At 56.7% G+C, this 20,962-nt stretch overlaps 2 protein-coding genes across 32 annotated transcripts in view; both read left to right on the top strand.

The window, feature by feature from the left end:
* Positions 1–339: 339 nt before the first annotated feature.
* On the top strand, positions 340–7,678 carry REPIN1 (replication initiator 1). 17 transcript variants are annotated; one of them, XM_086395000.1, is made up of 4 exons: positions 2,293–2,418; positions 3,234–3,360; positions 4,209–4,347; positions 4,901–7,678. In XM_086395000.1, the coding sequence occupies exon 4, from the start codon at positions 4,912–4,914 to the stop codon at positions 6,589–6,591; it is 1,680 nt and encodes a 559-aa protein (XP_086251126.1). In that variant the 5' UTR covers positions 2,293–2,418; positions 3,234–3,360; positions 4,209–4,347; positions 4,901–4,911; the 3' UTR covers positions 6,592–7,678. The 17 variants fall into 17 exon arrangements, with proteins under 17 accessions (XP_086251115.1, XP_086251126.1, XP_086251124.1 ...); XM_086394998.1 differs by having other exon boundaries at positions 4,898–7,678; XM_086394999.1 differs by having other exon boundaries at positions 3,214–3,360.
* A 1,931-nt stretch (positions 7,679–9,609) lies between these two features.
* The window catches only part of ZNF775 (zinc finger protein 775), a 23,830-nt gene continuing 12,477 nt past the window's right edge, over positions 9,610–20,962 (top strand). For 2 of the 15 annotated variants that reach the window (XM_086395037.1, XM_086395032.1), the window contains exon 1: positions 11,609–11,674. Coding sequence is in view for 7 of the 15 variants with exons in the window: in XM_086395023.1 (XP_086251149.1) it covers positions 11,542–11,674 (133 nt within the window). In the remaining 8 variants the exon portion in view is untranslated. The other 13 variants (XM_086395029.1, XM_086395023.1, XM_086395031.1 and 10 more) reach the window with 13 other exon arrangements.

Raw genomic sequence — 20,962 nt, 5'->3', positions numbered from 1 at the left:
GTATTGATTTACCATATCATATTAGTTTCAGGTATACAGCATGGTGATTCAAAATTTTTATAATTTATACTCCATTTATAGTTATTATAAAATATTTGGTATATTCCCTGTGATCTTATATGAAATAAAATAAAGGATACAATGTATCCTTGTAGCTTATTCATATCTCTGTAGTATATCTACCCTTATCTTGCTCCTCCCTCCTTCCCTCTCTTTATTGGTAGCCACAAGTTTGCTCTCTGTATGTGTGAGTAAGTTTCTTTTTTGTTATATTCAGTAGGTTCTTTTATCTTATGTTTTTAGATTTAACTTATAAATGATAACATAACAGTATTTGGTTTTCTCTGTTTGATTTATTTCACTAAGCATAATATCCTCCAGGTCCATTCACATTGTGGCAAAGGGTAACATTTCATTCTTTTAAGGCTGAGCAGTATTCCATTATTTATGTACACCACAACTTCTTTATCTTTTTTGTCTGTTGGAGGACACTTAGGATGCTTCCCTATCGTGGCTATTGTAAATAATGCTGCTATGAACATTGAGATGCATGTATCTTTTTGAATTATTTCCAGATATATACCCAGGAGTCAATTTCCCAACTTTTTAAAATGAACAAACAGAAAAGTGGGCAAAGGGACATAAGCAAATTCACAAAAGAGAAAATACAGTTAATAAATAACTACATGAAAAACAAGCCAGTTAGCTAGTAATTTAAGAAGCAACATTCAAAACAACGAGAAAGAACAACTTTAAATTTGAAAAAACAGCCTGTATTTTCAAGGATATGGAAAAGGGGGCATTTCTCATAATAAAACCAATAAATTTTTCTCGAAGATAGTTTAGAAAACGTTTGAAAAATATACTTTGCCTTTGACCTGCCAGTTCCCCACTTCTAGAATTTTTAAATCAGGCATCTGCAATAAAATATGAATCCATGATACAGAAAAGTAGAAAATGTATATCAGTTATGTTGCAATTAAGAATCTTGTTATAAAATAATATTTTATTTTAAATTCACAACATTGTTAAGCGGAAAAGGCAGAATACATCTTTGTAAGGCATTACCCCAACCTCAAACAGCATAGATAAACCTAGAAAAAATGCCCGATGATGCGTATGTTGTTCAGTCGCTAAGTCGTGTCCGACTCTAGCATGACAGGCTTCTCTGTCTTCCACTATTTCCTGGAGTTTGCTCAAACTCATATCCAAAAGGATTCCTGATGGTGATACATACCAAGGCATTAAATGTAATTGACATTTTACATTACATTTAATGTAAATGTATGAGGTAAGTATGAGAAATCTGCATATTTTATATCCTATTAATGCAACAGACTTTGTGTTTTAAACAATAATTGTACAGAACGGATACGTGTATGCGTACGGCTAAGTCTCTGCTGTCCACCTCAAACTGTCACAACCTTGTTAATCAGCTACACTCCCCAATACAAAATAAAGTTTTTTAAAAATTGTACAATTATAAAGTTGCCTGTGTTGAAAAGCATAAGACTACGTGAAACTGTCCAAGTCTAGAAAACCCAGTAAGTGTTTCGCTGGGAAAGCCAAGGCCACCTGCTAGACGGTGAGTCAGGGACGCAGACTCGCACCTGCCTCCGCACTCGCCCTCGGGATGCGGTGCGTTTCCAAGCGCAGCGCCCCGGGTGCCAGGACCGCCCGCGCCCCGGGTCCCGCAGGCACGGAAGCCGGAGAGCCTGCGCTCGGCTGATTTCTGAAGCGAGGGCAGCCCGTTTTCAAAGTTCATCCCATCGGGCCTTTCCTTTTTTCCAGCTCTGAACTACCCAGAAGCCGACTTTCTCGGGTCAGCCGTGCCCCTAGCCCGGGCTCAGCCGCTGCGCTATTCGTGTTCTGCGGCGCGGCCAAAGGTCCAGGTGGCCGGAGAAGCGGAGGGGGTCGACCGGGTGGGTGGGGGTCGAGGAGCGCCCTCGCCAAGGCTCGGGCCAGCGAGGCCGGGTCTCGCCGAGTGACCGCGGTCCGGCCACGCGGTCGCCCAGGGATGCGCGCTCGCCGGGAGGGACAAAGGGTCGGGGAAACCTGAGCCGGGCCAGTCCCGGAAAAATCCGGCCGGTGGTAGCCATGGCAACGGAGTCTGGGCCCCCGCGCGGCCCGCGAGGGGGCGCTGGGGGCGGGAGAGGGGCCCCGCGCGGCCGGCCCCGCGGCCCGCCCCGCCCTCCGGCCTCGGCCGCCGGCCCGAGCCCGCGACTGACCCTCGGCAGCTCCTGTAGTCACGTGGCGCTGGGAACCGGCGGGGCGGGCGGGGGTGGGGGGGCTGGGCACGGGCCTGGCGGTGGTGAACCCGAACCTGCTGCTGTCGCCGCGGCGAGGTGGCGAGCGCGGCCGGCGCCGGTCTCGGGCCTCATGGACGCGCGACGCGCCTCCGTGCTCCCCGCCGGAGAGGTTCGTCCCGGGCAGGGCGCGGGGTTCCACGCGGGCCCGTGGTGGTGGTGGTGGTGGTGGCGGGGGGTGGGGGGCGGCCCTACCTGCGGGGCGCGTGACCGGGTGCGCGCTGTGTTGGGGCGGGGGGGTGCACTGCTGGACCGAGTCCGGGGGCGAGTCCGCGCACCTGCGCGCAGGCTCCGCGAGCCGCGCTCTGCGTGGGGACCAGAGAGGGGGGCCCCCTTCGGGGAGCGCGGAACCGTGTGTCCGCGAACGTGGACGGGGGTGGGGGGGGGGCGGAGGGGGCCAAAGCACAGGCTGGAATACAAAAAGGTGGGGGGTATGGGGGTCTGCACGGCCCTCTGCCACCTGGGACGCGGCAGGGGACTCTGCCCGAGTCCTCGTCACAGGAGCACGCCTGGCAGCCCCCCCTGGGAACCCGGCCTGGAATTCCTGTCGGGAGGAGGGTGGGGGAAGGGGAGCCAGCGGGGATTTCAGAGTTCCTGCCCTCGGCCCGGGGGCCATTGGCCATTATCATGGACAGTTCGTGCTGTGACCTTACCGGGGGAGGAAGTGAGCTTCCAACGCAGCCCCGGGCTTCCTTGGTGTAGGGGGCACGTTCAGTTATTAATCTATGGCCACTGAGGTCACTCTGCCCGGCGGGGTGCCGGGGTGGGGGAGGGGGCCGTGGCTGCCGAGGACACAAAGATGACTTCCCTCGGGGAGCCCTGAGCCTCATGCACGCGTCCTCTCCCCTCCCCGCAGGTAAGGCTGGCCTCTCTGCCACCGGAGGTCTGAGCTCTGCCATGGGGGTAGGGGTGTCTTTACTGCTGCAGTTTTCGCTGACATCCGGGGGCTACCCGAGTGTGGGCCGAAGCAGGCGCTCCAGCCGCAGAAGTATCCCCGGGAACAGCCCCAGGAGGAGCTGGGCCAAGCCTCATCTCCAGCTCCACAGCCTCCAGGGTAGAGTGTGGCCTTCTTTGTTGGCTTCTCGCACCATTTCTTGGCCCCAGTGCCCCGCTGCGGGGTGGGGGGTGGGGGGGTGGGGTGGGGTGCGGTGGAGCGGGGAGAAGGGGGGCCGGGGACGGGGGAGAGGGGGGAAGTTTCACGTTCATCACATCCTGGGAGTCTTCCCAGGGCTCAGTCTGGCCGCTGGGAATGAGTCATGTCTGTGCTCCTGGAGACGAGTACAGGTTCGGGGGAACTTGGGGGTAACTTGTGAATAGGCAGTGAAGGTCCCTTAGGAGTCTCCTCACCACCCCATCTGGCAGTGAGTGTAGGAGACTCCCCTGCAGGAGTCTGGGTTCTCCCCGCTCTGGAAGAGCTGCCCATGGGGCAGCCTCTGGCGGGGCTGGGGCAGGCCGGGACAGGGGACAGAGATTACAATCTCCTTCCCTTTCCTTGCCCCAGTAATCCCAGTCCCCCGAGGGAAGGCAGCGAGGCAGGCTCACCCCCGAGGGCAGCAAGCTGTGGGTGTTCTTTGGATTCAAGAGCGCTCTCCTTCCTGCAGTGTCCTCATCACGTGCGGGGGTGGAGGGCAGGCGGGCAGAATGCGGGCACAGTCTGGGCAGGCAGTGGCCTGGCATCGCGCTGGGCTGGCAGTAGCATCCGGAGCTCTCTCCTGCTCCCGAGAAGGGGCCGTTCTCACTGGCTCTCCTGGCCGTGGGAGGCTGAGGCTAGGGAGATCAAAGTGCCTTCCCTAAATCGGGATTAGATTGGAGCCCTTGTCCGGGTTCTGCCGTAGGTTTACTCTGTGCCCCCGGGGCAAGTCCTGTCACCCTGTCGTGCCTAACAGTGGCTTCATCCATCAGACAGGGAGTTCGTATCTCTTGACCAGCCTCACTGAGTTGCTGCGAAGCTCAGATGTGACAAGAGCAAATAGAAACAAGGAGAGGGAAGCACTTGGGAAAGCATATAAAGCGCTGAAGGGGGAGGTGACTGCGTGTTTTGGTGAGTCCCAAGGCAGCAATCCGACTTCCCTGGTGGCTCAGACGGTAAAGCGTCTGTCTACAATGTGAGAGACCTGCGTTCGATCCCTGGGTTGGGAAGATTCCCTAGAGAAGGAAATGGCAACCCACTCCAGTACTTCTTGCCTTGAAAATCCCATGGACGGAGGAGCTTGGTGCAGGCTACTATCCATGTGGTCGCAAAGAGTCGGGCACGACTGAGCGACTTCACTTCACTTCAAGGCAGCAATCTTTGTGCAGCCAGCCCTGGCGTGTTTACTCCATGCCGGAGGGGGATTCCAAGAAGGGTCAGGGTTCTTCCTTCTAGTCGTTTCCAGGGCCAGTAAAGACATAACAGCAGATTTACTTGAAATGCTTTCTAGAAACCCAAGATGGAAATAACATAATAGGAGGAAGCAGAAGAGTAGTCTAGTGGTCCTAATTCCAGGGCTGGAGGAGTGGAGGGGGCAGGCTCCTCTTGGGTCCGCTGGGAGGGGCTGGTGGGGGGGAAGGTTGTGTGGTTCTCCAGCGTAACTGTGCCTTTCCACCCTCAGCAGAGGAAGAACCGATGCTGGAACGTCGCTGCAGGGGCCCCGTGGCCATGGGCCCGGCCCAGCCCCGGCTCCTTTCCGGGCCCTCCCAGGAGTCGCCCCAGACCCTGGAGAAGGAGCCCCAGGGGCTAAGGTCGCGAGGCACCGCCGCGGCCCAGTCCGGAGGCCAGGCCCTAGGTCGGGCCCATCGCTGTGCCCACTGTCGGAGGCACTTCCCTGGCTGGGTGGCCCTCTGGCTTCATGCCCGGCGCTGCCAGGCCCGCCTGCCCCAGCCCTGTCCCGAGTGCGGCCGCCGCTTCCGCCACGCCCCTTTCTTGGCACTGCACTGCCAGGTCCATGCCGCCGCCACCCCAGACCAGGGCTTTGCCTGCCACCTCTGCGGGCAGAGCTTCCGAGGCTGGGTGGCCCTGGTTCTGCACCTGCGGGCCCACTCGGCGGCGAAGCGGCCCATCGCCTGTCCCGCCTGCGAGAGACGCTTCTGGCGGAGAAAGCAGCTGCGGGCCCATTCGCGGCGCTGCCACCCCCCGGCCCCTGAGGCCCGGCCCTTCATCTGCGGCAACTGTGGCCGCAGCTTCGCCCAATGGGACCAGCTGGTGACACACAAGCGGGTCCACGTGGCCGAGGCGCTGGAGGAGGCAGCGGCCAAAGCCCTGGGGCCGCGGCCCCGGGGGCGCCCGGCGGTGACCGCGCCCCGGCCGGGCGGGGACGCCGTCGACCGCCCGTTCCAGTGTGCCTGCTGCGGCAAGCGCTTCCGCCACAAGCCCAACCTGATCGCTCACCGCCGCGTGCACACGGGCGAGCGCCCGCACCAGTGCCCCGAGTGCGGGAAGCGCTTCACCAATAAGCCCTACCTGACCTCGCACCGGCGCATCCACACGGGCGAGAAGCCGTACCCGTGCACCGAGTGTGGCCGCCGCTTCCGCCACAAGCCCAACCTGCTGTCGCACAGCAAGATCCACAAGCGCTCCGAGGGGTCCGCGCAGGGCGGGCCCCAGCCGCCCGCCAGCGCCCCCGAGCGCACCCCGGAGCCCCCTCCGGAGCCGGCCCCCGAGCCCGCCGAGGTCCCGTTGGGGCCCGGGCAGCCAAGCGCCGCGGCAGAGGCCCCACCCTCTCTCCACACCTGCGCCGACTGTGGGCGGGGCTTCCGGCTGGAGCGCTTCCTGCGCGCGCACCAGCGGCAGCACGGCGGCGAGCGCCCCTTCGCGTGCGCCGAGTGCGGCAAGCATTTCGGCAAGAAGACGCACCTGGTGGCGCACTCCCGGGTGCACTCGGGCGAGCGGCCCTTCGCGTGCGAGGAGTGCGGGCGCCGCTTCTCCCAGGGGAGCCACCTGGCCGCCCACCGGCGCGACCATGCGCCCGAGAGGCCCTTCGTGTGCCCGGACTGCGGAAAGGCCTTCCGCCACAAGCCCTACCTGGCCGCGCATCGGCGCATCCACACCGGCGAGAAGCCGTACGTCTGCCCCGAGTGCGGCAAGGCGTTCAGCCAGAAGTCCAACCTGGTGTCCCACCGGCGCATCCACACGGGCGAGCGCCCCTACGCCTGCCCGGACTGCGACCGCAGCTTTAGCCAGAAGTCCAACCTCATCACCCACCGCAAGAGCCACATCCGGGACGGCGCCTTCTGCTGCGCCATCTGTGGCCAGACCTTTGACGACGAGGGGAAGCTCCTGGCCCACCAGAAAAAGCACGACGTCTGAGCGGGCCGGGGCGGCAGAGGCCGAGGGAGGGCGGGCCCGGGCGTCGTTCACACTGTGCCCTCTGCTGCTGCTGTCGGCGAGGGGGGTGGCGAGGTGGGGTGAGCCGGCCCCATTAGGGAGGGAGGTCCCCCGCTGTAATCAGGGAGTCCACTTGCAGAGCAGGGACCCCGGCCTCCCGCTGGTGTTTGCTAAGGTTCGGTCCCGACTATCCTGTGCCCTAGAAAAGTAGCAATAGCAGCTCCACCCACCCTTTAGAGCCCTCCGGCCGGAGGGGCCACCAGTGGACAGGAGGACCCCTCTGGTGTTAACGCCTTAACGTCCCGTCTCTTATTATGAGTTCCTTCGGCTCGTTTTTTTTTTTTTTTTTGCAAGTAGGTGTGGTTCAGCCCTTAGTGAATGAATGCCCGGGAGGATCAGTGGAGCAGCTGGACACACCTGGCAGAACCTGCCGGCCTTGTTGGGCAGCACCTGGGTCTTTTCCAGTCCTGGGAGGCAAAGCCGAGCTCCTCCAGCCTGCCCCAGCCCGGCCCCTCGCTCCTGCCGCTGCACAGGCACCCAGATTTGGAGAGACCCGTCTACTGTTAGTGCCCTGGCTCCCCTTCCTCCCCCGAAAGATCAGTTCCGCACCACCCCCCCCACTCGCCCCCCCAGAGCATCTTCCCACGCTGCGACTGCCTTCATCCAACCACCGTCCCAGCACTTAGAGCAATCCCATGGCTGTCAGCCGCCCTGTGTTAGGGCTTTTGTCCGTACACCCCAGCCTGCCTTCACTCCCTTCAGAGCTCAGCACGTTGTGGGGAGGACTGCCCCATTGCTAACAGAAGGCCAGCTGATGGGAGGTGGGGGTGAGTTTCCCTTCCAGCATTCTAGCGTGTGGATCCCCAACCTCTGCTTGAACACTTAGGTGACAGGGAATCTCCTGAGGCCCTGGTTCTATTGTAGGATAATTCTAATTGTTAGAAATTCTTCCTTATAATGAATGAAGTCCGCTTCCCTGTAATTTCTACTGTTGGGCCTTGTTCTCTGGAACTAAACACAACCACTTAACCCTCCTTTTCCAACTAGAGAATAAAGATCTGGTTTTAGAGCTGGTGGCTGTAAGTGTTCCTTTGTCCTGGGGAGCTGTGGAAATGGAGGGAGGGGCGGCTGTTCCACACCACCAGGGGCTGGGATGGGTGAAGCCTGGATTCAAGCTTCTCTACTACCCCTAGCTGTAACCCCCGCCCCGATCTAGGGTCAGGCACCCTCAGCAAGTGGACTCTAGGAGTCCAGCCTTGTGTGGGGTCAGGTCAGCCCCACTCAGTGTCAGTCATCTGGGAGAGAAGGTCTGACTTGCTGCTGTCCTGATGTGCCTCCCTGGCTGGCCTGAAGGAATGCTCATGTCTGTTACAAGGTATGCTTCGCTGCACTGGTTGTTTCACATGCATTTGAGTGCCTGTTTTTGACAGGCTCTTCTGACTGTCTCACTAGTTTCTACATAGATTTCCAGCACCTAGCACAGAGTCGGGTGCAACCACCATTTGTTTGTATGACTGGCACCTTGGAAAGAAGTTTACCTAAATTATCTAACAACTTAGAGTTCAATAGGTACTTGCTTTTTTTTTTCTTTGCAGATGAAAACATTTGCTCAAGGTCATATAACCATTCATCACCAGAAGCAATTCAAACCTGGGTCTGTTCAACCCGAAAACCATGCTGTTGTCCACCACTGCGTGTTTATTAGACAAATGCAGTGCTGCTGCTTTTGGTGTAGACAAGTATTAAATATCTATAGTGTGCTTGATGCAGTGGAAACTGGGAGTTTACAAAAATAAGACCCAATCTTACCCCTAAGAGGCCTAAGTCTGGGAGGACCTATTCCTATACACAGATTGTGAATTTGAATAGAGAGAGATGGATGTGGGGTGGGGTGGGTTCTAAATGTGTAGGATGGAAGCAGACAGCTTCAAAGTTTTTTAGAGGTTTATGGGGTTATGGGCCCACTTCAAAACCTGTGTCATGGAGGGCAAATGATCTCTCAAATGACCTAGGAACATGACTCAAGAAAGCCCCACCTAAATATGTCTTTTTAAGGGAGCTCAGGTGGTACCAGTGGTAAAGAATCTGCCTGCCAATACAGAAGGTGCAAGAGATGCACATTCCATCCCTGAGTCAGGAAGATCCCCTGGAGAAGGAAATGGCAACCCACTCCAGTATTTCTTCCCTGGAGAATTCCATGGACAGAGGAGCCTGGTGGGCTACAGTACCTGGGGTTTCTAAGAGTTGGACTCGACGGAGTGCTCTCGTGACTGAACAGGCACATGACTGAGAATGCACAAGCCATGCCAGGGCAGCGCAGTTTCAAGGGAAGGGAGCTTTTTTTTCAAGTGATCAGGAGAGTAGCTAGATGTCTGAGGATGATGGCAGGAAACAGGTCCTCAGGCATCAAGGGTTGGGATGGGGTGACTGGGGAAAAGGATGAAGGTGAGGGAATGTGATCAGGGTTCCTGACTTCCTGAGAAGTCATTACTTGTAAAGGAAATGCCTGGTGGTGGGTCCCCTAGAAACATGCCTGCCCACTGCTTTGGAGCAAAGGGTGAGGAGAGGACCGAAGTTCAGGGAAAGCCACAGAAGTGACCTTAAGGGGGCAAGGACAAAGTGAACTTGCCCATGGCTCCTTCCCGAGTCCCTCAGGGGGCCTGGTGGGAGCTGAGTCCTTGCTCAGCAGGGCATGTGAGGGATGGCCCCATTGGAGGGGTCAACATGCTGCTAAGAGGACCTCCCCTTCTAAAGAGTCCAGGGTTTTTTTTCCCCCTCCTTCTACAATTACAAAGTATTAAATTATCAAATTTAACAATGAAGAGATATTTAGGTTTTTTAAGGTGAAAGTTATCCTTTACTTTCCCCCACTCCAGCCCCCCTACCCCCACCCCCCCTTGTGGCTTTTCTCTCTGCATCCAGTAAAGAGTGCGGGGGTGGCCTTCCTGACATTTTCCCTGTGCCTTCACAAACACGCATGTGCAGCCTCCCTCTTGTTTTCCATCAAGGGAAATAGGATCCCAGATGTGCTTCGTTGTTTTCCACCCTTGAAGCAGGCTTGGTCATGAAATGTCCATCTGGAGGAAGTCTTTCACTCTGTTGAAAGAGGGAGCAGGCCAGAGAGTGGAGATGACTTTCCCACTCACAGCCAGTGGCAGAGCGGAACTATAACACAGGAATTCCGTAAGTCTTGGTTGAACTTCCTCCTAGGTACTCTAGAAAATAAGATGACGGAGACTCTTTAAAGGGTTGATAACCTAGTGATGGATAGGGAGGCCTGGTGTGCTGCAGTCCATGGGGTCGCAAAGAGTTGGACATGACTGAGAGACTGAACTGAACTGAACCTAGGGATGTCTGGCCACTGGGTAGGGTTTTACCCTTTACAAATGCTTCTGTAGACCATAGAACCAATTAGGGCCCTGCAAAAACCCAGGGTCTCTCAGGATCTTCAGGGGATTATTTCCAGGACTCCCCTGAATAGCAAAATCTTTGGATGTTGGAGTCCCTTCTTTAAATGGTATTGCATTTTCATATAACCTTAGTCACTCATGTCCTCTTGTATACCTTAAATTACCTCTAGATAATTATAATACTTAATGTAAATGCTATATACAGTTGCCTGCACCCGGGAAAATTCAAATTTTGCTTTTTTTGGAACTTTCTTTTATTTTCGCCTGCATATTTTCATTGGGCTATTGGTTGAATTCATGGACGTGGAATCGGCAGATGTGGACAGCTGACTGTAACTAGGAAATTATTAACTCTTACAGATGAATAAGTCAAAGTCCAGGGACAGAAAGTATCTTTTGTTAAAAAGAAAACAGAACAAAACTGCACACGAAGACTGTGGCAAAACATAGAATCTTGGGCTCCCGGTTCCTCTTGTGATATGAGGCTAAACAACAGCTGAGCTCGCGGGCAAACGCTTAGTAGACAGTTGCTGACTGATTAGAGTAAGATCCAACGGCTTAACAGTAAGGTTTGTAGGAAGTCTCAGAGTGAGGCCCTGGCTTTTCTCTGTATCAACCTCATGTCCCAAAGGCGGTTTCTAAGCAGTTCCGGACAGAGTGTGCCCGTGGGAGTTGCCCTAGCTGGCCGGCCCATTTTGAGCTGGCAATGAGGAATTTTATTGACTTTATAAAGGAGCATTTCCTTCCGATCAGGGTGGGTAGATGAGAAAATCCTCTCTTCTGAAGGACTAAGACCCTGCTTGGCCATCTGAACGCTGCCTCTAAATCAGCAGTCGCACTCCACTCAGGAAAGTTAGTTCATTGTTTCCTCAACTGCAGGGCGAGGGGTTGGATTTAATGATGTCTAAGTCTCTCCTGGAAACCCCGGGGTCGTTTATCACGCACTTACGACGTGCCTAGGGCCGCGCGGGTGCGGAGGGCGATATCTCTCTGGTCACACGAGACGCGAACATCTCTCTAACACCTGGTGTGCTGTCGTGCAAAGTGCCACCACCATGATACATGCACACTCGAGTGTGAGCATTGGAGCGGGCTCTGTGTATCTTTTTTTTTTTCCTCCAGATTCTGGCTCCTACGGCGGTGCGGGCGCGCAGCTGGCGTCGGACCGAGAGTGGCCCAGCGACTGGAACGGTTTCAGAGCGCGCGTCTGCGGGGCAAGGACCGGGAGGGGAGAGTTCGGCGGATGGGAGGAGCGGGTGCTGCGGTACCGTCAGGTCACCAGTTACCAGACATCGCCTTCATCCCTCCTCCCCCACTGGGCGATCAGAGCCCGGCGCCCGCCCGGCGGCCAGAGCTTTAAAGTCCGGCTGGGCCGGAGCTGGTTTCACTGGAGGCGGGGTCAGCCGGCTCGCCCCAGCCATTGGCTCTGGAGAACAAAGGGGCCGCCCCGCAGGCTGCTCCGATAGGGCTAAACTGGTCATCTGAGACGCTCAGCCAATCAGATGGCGGGGCGGCCCCGGGGATGGCCGGGCCCGCCAGCCAATCAGGGGTACGGGCCCGCCCCGCCCGCCCCGGGACTGGCGGGGCCCGGGGAGCGCAGTGCCCAAGTCGCCCCGGGGTGGCAGTTCCCGTTAACCTTAGCCACAAAGTCAAAGGTATTTATTCCCGTCCCCTCCCTCCGAGTCCCTCTGAATCTGGGCGGGGAGGGGCGTGCGGAGGGACGGGCCGTGTCGAGGGCCAGCGCCCGGCTCCTCCCGCGCCGTTTATACCCAGCCTCGGGCTGGGGGCGGCCTCCGGGGTCCCTCGAGACCCCCGCCCCTCGCGCTCTCAGTCCCGAACTTTCCCCACCCTCGCACAGCTCCCCGGGAAAAACGGGCTCGGGTCGTGCGTGGAGAGGGGCTGCAGGCCGGGGCAGAGCTGGAACGGGGGGCGTGAGAGCTGGAGAGGCGGGGAGGTGAGCTTGGGGTTGGGGGGACTGCCCCTCGGCCTCCCCTGCCCGCCTCTGGGCGCGCTCTGCCAGAGACGGTCCCGATGTTTGGGAGTGATGCCAGCCTCCCCCAGAGACCGAGTTCCTGCAGGGGCGGGAACCCCAGTGCTCGCCGCAGAGTGACACATAGTAGGTGCTTAATAAATGATTAAATGAATGGGCCCGAGCTTGGGGGCGAGAACAATGAGAGGGAAGCACCACGGAAATCGAAGGGGCGTGTGTGTGTGTGTGTGTGTGTGTGTGTGTGTGTGTGTGTGTGTGTAGGGGTCTCCCCGAAACCTCCATTCCAGGAAGACCGGCACAGGAAGCCAAGATCTTAGTGGGGATGGGGGTCGGCGCTGGGGGTTTCTTCCCTCCTGAAGGTGGAGATGCGGTCCCGCTCCAGCCCTTTGGGAGGATGGAGCCTGGTGCGTGCTTGGTCCTCCCGACCTGGGATGGGGTGTGGCCAAAGCCCCCAGGCAAGGCCCGTGATGGCCAGACTCCACTATGAGGTGTCCATTTTGGGTCCCAGGGTTCATCTGTAAAATGAAGAGGTTAGAGGGTATTAGTCTCCTTTCAGCTCTAAGGTTCCCTGGTTCTGTGCTTCTAATCTGTTTTGGACTTATGTTTCTTTTATTTAAATATTCCTTTGTTAACATTTATATTAATGGTTTACAGCATGCTGGATCTTGTGCCGGGTGTTGGGGAGAGAAAGGCTCCCTGTGTTTAGATGTTTACAGTCATGCTTTTGAGACAAATTATATTATTGTACCATGTGGATGGTACTGGGTTGGGTGGGTGCACAGGTTAAATGGAGAAGGTCCTTGCTCTGAGCCTGGTGAATCCACACGGGCTTCCTGGTGAAAGTGATCCCTGGTTTGGTCTGGGCAGAGAAGAGTTGGGCAAGGGTATTCCAAGACTGATGACAGGTGTTCCAGACACAGCAAGGTCAGGGAGCTGCATTTGGGGACAGTGGGGTAGGTTGATGGTGCAGTGAGAGGTGCTCAGAGGCCAGATTTTAAATGGTCTTGGCAAAAAATTTGTAGAAGTACCTGAAAGTACTGGGGACCCGCTGAAGTTTTTAAGCAAAGGAGTATCATGTTTAAACTGTAATTTGAGGAAAATTGCTCTGAGTCTGGATGGTGGATGGATTGGAGAGCAAGGTGAGCTGTAATATGGGTGCTGCTTCCAGGTGAGCTGAAGCTTGTAGCCATGGCAGGTGTTGGAGGTATTAAAACAGCACTAGTACGATTTAGTGGCTTGTGAACTGTGAGGGCTGCACTCTGCAGTAGTGAAAGGTGCTGAGAGTTTTGAGAGGCCTGGAGAGTCCCCCCTGGAGGGGCAAGGGATGCCCAGGGCAAAGTGTAGAGCTGGTCCGTGCACCCCTTGGTGGAAGCTTACCCCCTTGGTGAGGGGTAAGCTGTGGAATCTCAGGTTTCCTAGGATGGGGGTGGCCTGCAGGAAAGTAGCAGACAGGCTATGCAGAAGGAGACCTGAGCTCTAACTCATCCAAAAAGGGGAAACACTCCTTATCCTTGTCATGCTCCTGTGAATACAGCGCGGGATTGGAAAAGCGTTTATGAATTAAAATGTGATAACACTTCCAAGTACTGTCAGCAGCCGGTTTCATTCCTTGTCTTTGGTCAGGTAACTGGGGTCCCGAAATCCTGGCAGGCTCTTGAGTCTTGGACTGGGGCAGAAGAATATGTGTGCTGCTCTGTCTTCTGAAAGGAAGTGGGCGAGCAAAACTGGCAGTGTGGATGCCATGGGCGGGGGCAGGCCTGGGGCGGGCAGGCGGGGAGTGGGGCGGTCCCGGCAAAGGTCGGGCAGGGCTGGTGGGGCAGGAGTCCCAGAAGGCGGGCCCTTGCGGACTGGTGTGGGGTTGAACCCGGGACCTCTGGGAGGTAGGTGGGCGTGACGGGATAGGTTCCCAGGGGATGTTGAGACTGAAGTCCCTAAATTGGGCTGTTCCTATCAGGGCAGCCATGAGGCACCATTCTGAGGTCCAGCTGAGGAGCAGGGAGCGGGTGATGGCCATGCAGCGACCTAAAAAGAACTTTTGCACCTCGTGAACCTTTCCCAGAGTCCTTTCGCAATGTTTGCCTGCACTGCTTGGTGGAACAATTCTCCGCAGAGGACCAAGAGTGATTTCTGTTTGCAGATGGAGACAGAGGCCCAGGGAAGGAGACTCGCTGGTCCAGGGCCACCTGGCTAACCAGAAGCAAGCCGGGTCCCCAGGTCTCAGGCCTCCCGGTCCTAGGCTCCTCCTTCCTACCGCCTGGTCTCTCTATGGGGTGCCGGCCTGCCCCGTCCCCTTGCTGCCTGCCTCGTCCCCTCTCCTGGGACTGAGGACCATGGTGTTTGGGAGTCCAAGGCCTGAAGATGCTGGCGTAGGAGGAGGGGATGGGGCGGCACTTAGGAGCCGTAACAGTAGGCGGTGCAGGGGGACACCTGATCCAGTGGTGAATAGACCCCAGGAATGAGGGTGGAACAGGGAGGGCGATGAGACAGGGAGATGGGGTGGGGGCCCTGGAGGGGCTTGGGAGGTGCTGTGGGACTTGTAGAAAGATGCTGGGCATGCCTGATGCTGGCATGTGGGATGGAGGCAGGCCTGCAGGTGGGGGCGGAGGTGATGCTCACGTGGCCTGGCCTAGTCTGCCTGCCTGTCTGTCCTCAGCACAGGGCCCTAGAAAGTGGGAACAGCAGTTGTCCTGCCTTTTTGATATCATTTAAAAGCCACTTGTTGGGGATTGGTTTGCGTGTCCTCCTTGGTCATAAACTCTGGAGGAGAGGGAGGTGTGAGGTCTGGTGGGTCCTGGGATGGGGGTTCAGAAAGGGTGCTGATTATCCAGGGGCCAGCCAGAGCCCATGCCCAGGGACCAGGCCTCCTGTGCAAGTGGCCTGCCTGGGATCGGCTTTGGAAGAGGGCCTGGGGGCTGTCTCCTGGGAGACAGAGGCTGGACGAGCCCCTTTCCCCCCAGTAAAGTTGGGGTGTGAGGTCCTGGGGCTTGCCTGAGCTGAGCCGGTGGAGTGTCCAGGGCTCTTTAGTCCAGCCCCCTGCCTGGCTCTCAGGCCCTGCCCCACTCAGGCCGGAAGAGACCATCCTCCCGGCTCAGCCTCCATCTCCTGGGAGAGATGGTACCTGGAGCTGCTTTGTGGAGCCTGGCTCTGCAAGCAGCCTTGCCCCTGAGAGCTGTCTACGCCCTGCTCCCCTGGGAGGCCAGCTCCCGTTGCTGAGCAGAGCGTGGGGTTCCCGTGTGGGCTCCGGGGGCCTCTGGAGACTCTGAAGCCGCTTAAAGAGGGCCAGTTTAGAGTGAGCCGGTAGGGAGGGTGTCTGGGGAGAGGGCTCAGAACCTTTGGGCGTGGGTTGTTCTCAGGCCCCGGTGATGGTAGAGAAAAGACGGTTTACAGGCTTTTAGGAAGTTGAGTGTTTCCCCACCTGATGTTGGCAGCAGACCCCCAGAGCAGGCGTTTTCTGTCACCTTCACCACTGGGAACCCAGGCCGGGAGGAGCAATCATTTGCCCAGGGCAATGGAGCTAGAACTCAGGGCCCCTGTTTCTGGGTCCCTGCGTGCCTGGGCCTGAGTAGGGGCAGCGCTGGGAGCAGACTGCAAGGGGCAGACTCGGAGGCTCAGCTTCCCATGGGAGTGGGGGCGGCCTGCTGTCGCCTCCTGGCTGGACCCCTCCAGCCTGGCCTTGAGTCTCGGGCTGCCCTGGCCTGCTGGGCCCAGCCTCATCTTCTTTCTAGAGCTTTCTGCGCCCTTCCAGCTTCTCCCCGTGCTGACTGACGCCGCCCCTGCCCTCAGCTCACCCCACAGGCGACCCAGCAGGTGACTGTTCCCTATTGCTTCCCAGCTCCCTGTGGCCTCGGTGCCCCCCGAGTTCCGTTCCTTGGAGCAGTGGACCTGGAGGGCTGGTCGTAGCTCCCGAGGACACTTGTGTCAGCAGGGAGTCACAGTGCTGGAAGGGTAGTGACTTGTGCTCATGCGGTCCACGGTGGCACACTTGTCTCTCAGTGGATCTGTAGTTTGTGGATTTCTTCATATTTCAGTTTCTCTGTACTTTGCATGTGTAGTTTTGCAAGCGTTCTTGTATGTGTGAGTATCTCTGCATTTCTGTATCTTTAAACTTGTGTGTAGTCAGCCGTGTTGGATGTGAGATAGGATTATGTCCGGATGAGTTTGTGTGCATTGAGTGTTCAGATCAGTTTCTTCTCATGTGCCTATGATTGTATTTTATCAATATCCTTTTAATTGAAGTATAGTTGACTCACAATGATGTAACTTCTGCTGGACAGCAAAGTGATTCAGTTATACATATATATACATAATAAAGAAGGTATATATACATGCATATATATACATTCTTTTTTTACTATTTCCCACTGTGGTTTATCACAGGTTATTGAATATAGTTTCCTGTGCTCTATAGGAAGACCCTGTTGTTTATCCATTCTCTATATAATAGTTTGCCTCTGCTAATCCCAAACTCCCAATCCATCCCTCCCCCGATGCCCTCCCCCTTGGCAACCACCTGTGACTGTAAACCTTAAATGAAATATCCATTGATGTGCACTGAACTCCGTTTTCCAGGCAGAGGACATCGTTAGCTCATCCTGAGGTGTCTGTCATTTGTGATGAAGCCCTGGGGCCAGGGGACCCCCCCTCGTCAGTCCTCCCATTCCATGCACTCATTCAGTATAAACTGAGCACCTTCTCCATCTCGGGCCCAGGCAGGCAGGACCCCCCCACCCCCACTCCCTGGAGCTTTATATCTCGAGCAGAACTTCATGAACTTGGAAATCTTCTCTTCCATTGGATGTTATGCTAGCTCTAGCCACATGTGGGCATTGAGCACTTGAAACGTGGCCAGCATGATTGAGAAACTGAGTTTTTAACTTAATTTATAGACACTTAAATAACCACATGTGAGTACAGAGGCCAGACTCCTGAATGAGGTCCTGGTAGCTTAAGGTTTGATGCATCCCTCACCTTCTCTTAGAGACGGCGTGGTCCAGGAGAAGGCACGGTCCAGGAGAAGGCACAATGGCTGGGGTGGGCCAACCCACCTGGCCTATCCCAGCTTGTTAGGTTCTGGCTGCAGCCTTCCTAGCTGTGTAACCTTGAGCAAATTGCTCAACGTCTTGGAGCTGGAGCCGTGTATCCTTAGGATGAAGTGGGCGATGCTTGTTGAGTGCTTGGTACACTGTCTGTCTCCCGGTCCCTAATGAGTCTTGGCTGGCCAGCCCCTCTTTCTCCCAGAGCCAGCTCAGTACCGAGGTGTCCAGGGAACACCCCCTCCCCAGTGAATGAGGTAAGGACAGACAGGGTCTGTGTGTCCCCAGAGGACTCTGAGAGCACATTGTCAGGGTGGAGGCTGGCTGGAGCCCGTGAGCCTTTGCCCATCCCCTGCCAAACACTGGCCTGTGCTCCTTGCTGGGGGTCTTGACTGCTGGTATGAGGGCAGGGGGGCAGTCAGCTTGATGGGGAGAGTACCTTGAGAAGACTGCCCCCTGTCCACAGTTTCCCATGGGGAGGGGTCTGGGCAAAGCCAGCAGTGGCTGAGGATGAAGACCTAGGTGTGGCCCTGGAGGGGAGCCGGCCTGGGAGCTGGGCTTTGGCTGAAGTTTGGGTGGTGCCACCCTGGAAGCCTCAGTTCCCGGTGGAGGGCACGTGGCCAGTCCCGCTCCACTGGTGACAAAGGCCACACGAGTTGCCACCTGCTTCTTCCCCACCTGGGGCCTGAGTCTGTGAAGAGAGCTGTCCTGGGCTGGTGGGGAAGATCCAGGGCCCTGAGATCAGGCGGATGTGGCGGGGTGGCCTGGACATGTCCCCGCACTGCCCCTTCCAGCCCATGGGCTTTGTCCAACAATGGCCACTGAGCGCCTCCCCCTCCTCAAATTCCCGCTGAGCCCACAGCTCCTCTGTTACCTCCCCTGTCCCCCCAGACTGCAGGCCCTGCTGTGGACCACAGTCCCTCATCATGTGGCCTGGCGGTTGTCATGGCAGCTGCCCGAGAGGCCTTCCCATCCCGGGGCTCTCGTCCCCACGGGGGCCTGACCCAGAGACAGGGCTGGGAAGGGGGAGGCGACAGGGCCCTGAACCGAGACCTGGCCCTGGTGGGTGTCCTGCCCCCAACGGGACCTGCCAGGCCGGGAGGGGAGAGGTCATCAGAGGCCAGAGTCGGGGTGCTGATGGATGGGGACCAGTCCCCTCACGGCCGGGGTGTTCTGCTCACTGGGTCCCTGGGCATGTCTCCCTCCAGCCAGCGGAGCGATGTGTCTCGTGGGTGAGAAGGAGCAGCCAGTGCCATGTGGCAGGCTGAGGTGTGCTGTGGCCTTGCCGTCCTGGAAAGATACCACTGCACACTGGGCCCTTCCAAGGTCTGGCCATCTCAAGGGTTGGCCTGCAGGGCTCCTGTCGGCCTGGGTTCCAGACACATCCCTGCGGAGTACACAGGTGGAGGTGGACCCCCGAGACACAGCCCCTGTCTCCGCTCTTGTTCCCTGTGCCTCTCCTCCTGTGCCCTGCCCTGTCCTTTCTCCCTTCTTCCCCTCGGCCCATGAGGGTCCCTTCCTTCCATTTCCACTTCTGGTCTTTGTTGGACCATGAGCCGCTTGGTGACTCCCTGTGAACTGGTCACCAAGAATCGAAGCCCTTCTGCCATCTGAGACTATTTTGAGTTCCTGGATATCTCCTAAGACACAACGGATCAACCAGGATAGATTTGATTTGGCTGGAGAGGCCTCAGTTGTGTTGTGTAGGGGTTTCATGAATGAAGCCAAGACCCACCCACTGTCCTTGTCCTGAATTGTGGCCTGAGCCTCCACCCTCCATCTGAGATTCCCTGCCTTGAGGTGACCTCCCTGTTCACCAGCAGTCTGAGTCTCCTTGGGCAGATGTTGAATCTCCAGTTGGTGAGAAGCTGCCCCACAGTTCCAGGGCCCTGGATCTTTCCCACCAGCCCAGGACAGCTCTCTTCACAGACTCAGGCCCCAGGTGGGGAAGAAGCAGGTGGCAACCTGGAGGGAAGAGGTGGTGCTAAGGCAGGCGCACCAGCATCCATCAGGGGCCCTGAGGCCCTGTTTCTTCTGCACCTCAGGCAGGTTTCAGCATCTCTGAGAACCCACAGCAGGAGTATATAACAGATTCATGTGGGAGAAATAGAATTAAAAACAAAATCTCCTTCCTACCCTGGAAAGCTCTGCACCAAGATAGAAGAGAAAGAAACAGTTTTATTACTGGATAAGCATTAAGCCAGCAACATGCACGTCACAGGCGACACACTAAAAGACTGCAAAGACAGAGAGAAATGTCATGCTACCTTATAGCCCAGCAGATGCGACCCCACTACGCACGTGTTCTCGAGGGAAAGCATAACCGGTTCTGGGTGAAGGGACCTGATAGCACCATTCGTCACACAGTTTCCCCTACATTCACCTGGAATTGGCGGCCACCCGGGAGAGCTAACTGCCTTCCTGCAAAGGAAGCACACACTTCCTGGATCTCGGGGAGGATGGGAGGAGGTTTGCATCTTGGAGCCGGGCACTGCTGAGCTAGGCTCCTACCTTCCATGGGAGGGGACACTGGCTGCTGATCCCTTGACATTTGCACTTCGAAGAGATGGCTCCAGGTCCTCGAGAAAGGGTCCTGGCAAGAGACTGAGTGAACTTTTCAAAAGATTTACATATACATTGAAGGGGGAGAGAAAGGGCTTCCAGTTAGATTTCTAAAGAAAAGGAAAGAAAGGGGAGGGAGTCTCTTTCCCTTTTCTCAACAGGGAGACAGACTTTTCTATCAGATTTGTATTTCCCTGACACCCTTGACCCCCCACTCAGATTCCCAGCCTGGGTCCCTGCCCCAGAGTGGCTGCTGGGAGGGGAGGGGACTTGGGAGAGGGAAGTGGGGAGGCCGTCTGGGGCCTGAGGTGCAGAGCAAGTGGGGGCTGGGCCCCTGTGCCTGAGTGGTGGTGGAGCCCAGGTATGTGGGGCAGAGGCTGGGGCCCACTGGGAGTGCAGGGAGGCCAAGGGGGCTACTGGCACGGGAAACGAGATCCGTGTCCTCAGGAGGGGCCACCCACAGCACCACGGGGCAGCTGCTGTACCTCTGAGTGCCCGCAGCTGGCAGCCTGTTGGTGCCACACACGGCTGTCTGGTGCCAGCCCCCGACATGGACGTGTCGGGGATAAGCAGACAAGGAAATACCCTGTCGGATGGCGGAAGTGTTGGGGAGGAATGGGAGGTGGAGCCAGGATTGTGATTGTACACAGGGTCTCCAGGGAAGACCACTCAGAGCTGGTGACCTTCGGGCCTGGAAGGGGCAGTGGCCACACAGGGACCTGGGAAGGGGGCACCCCAGGCGGAGGCGACAGAGCAGCAGGATCCTGTCCTGATCGTGTTCCAGGCACCAGATGAGCCAGTTGGGAGATGCTCCAAAGACCCAAGCTTAATGCTCACCGTGAGCCCAGAGTGGTGGGTGAAGGACCAGGCCACTGGGACCCAGGTTGGCCGTGTGTGTGTTCCCATGCTGGTGGGGGGGATGGCAGGGAGGCCCCAGGAGGGTTTTTCACTGGGACATGGACGGGGGCTTTGAAAGACAGGGGGCTGGTGATTTTGGAGGGTCAGTTCTGCCCCCCCTGCCAGGGTGTCCTCATGCCCATAAGGGGGGGTCTCTAGAATTAAAGAGTTTCCTGATTCTCACGTGTGGCCTCCTGCATCCCTCACCCTGCAGGTGTTGAGAGTGTGGACATCAGAAGCCCCAGGACCCTGCCCAGCTGTGCCATCCAGCCACCTCCGTGACTGGGCGCATGTTGAGGGGTTCAGTTTTTTCTTTAGAAAGTGGGAATTGTACACATTTTACCTGCTGAGTAGCTATATATGCGCTATGAAAATTCTTGCACATTTCAATGGAAGCCATAGGTAGAGAGACGTGAAAGAGTGGGACTGAGGACTTCCCTGGTGGTCCAGCGGCTAAGGCT

This window comes from Bos grunniens, chromosome 4, assembly GCF_055505025.1.
Source record: "Bos grunniens cultivar Pamir isolate PY7600 chromosome 4, Bosgru_T2T1.0, whole genome shotgun sequence".
In the NCBI taxonomy this organism is placed as follows: domain Eukaryota; kingdom Metazoa; phylum Chordata; class Mammalia; order Artiodactyla; family Bovidae; genus Bos; species Bos grunniens.
The sequence above is the reverse complement of the archived record's forward strand: the minus strand, read 5'-3'. Positions and strand labels throughout refer to the sequence as shown.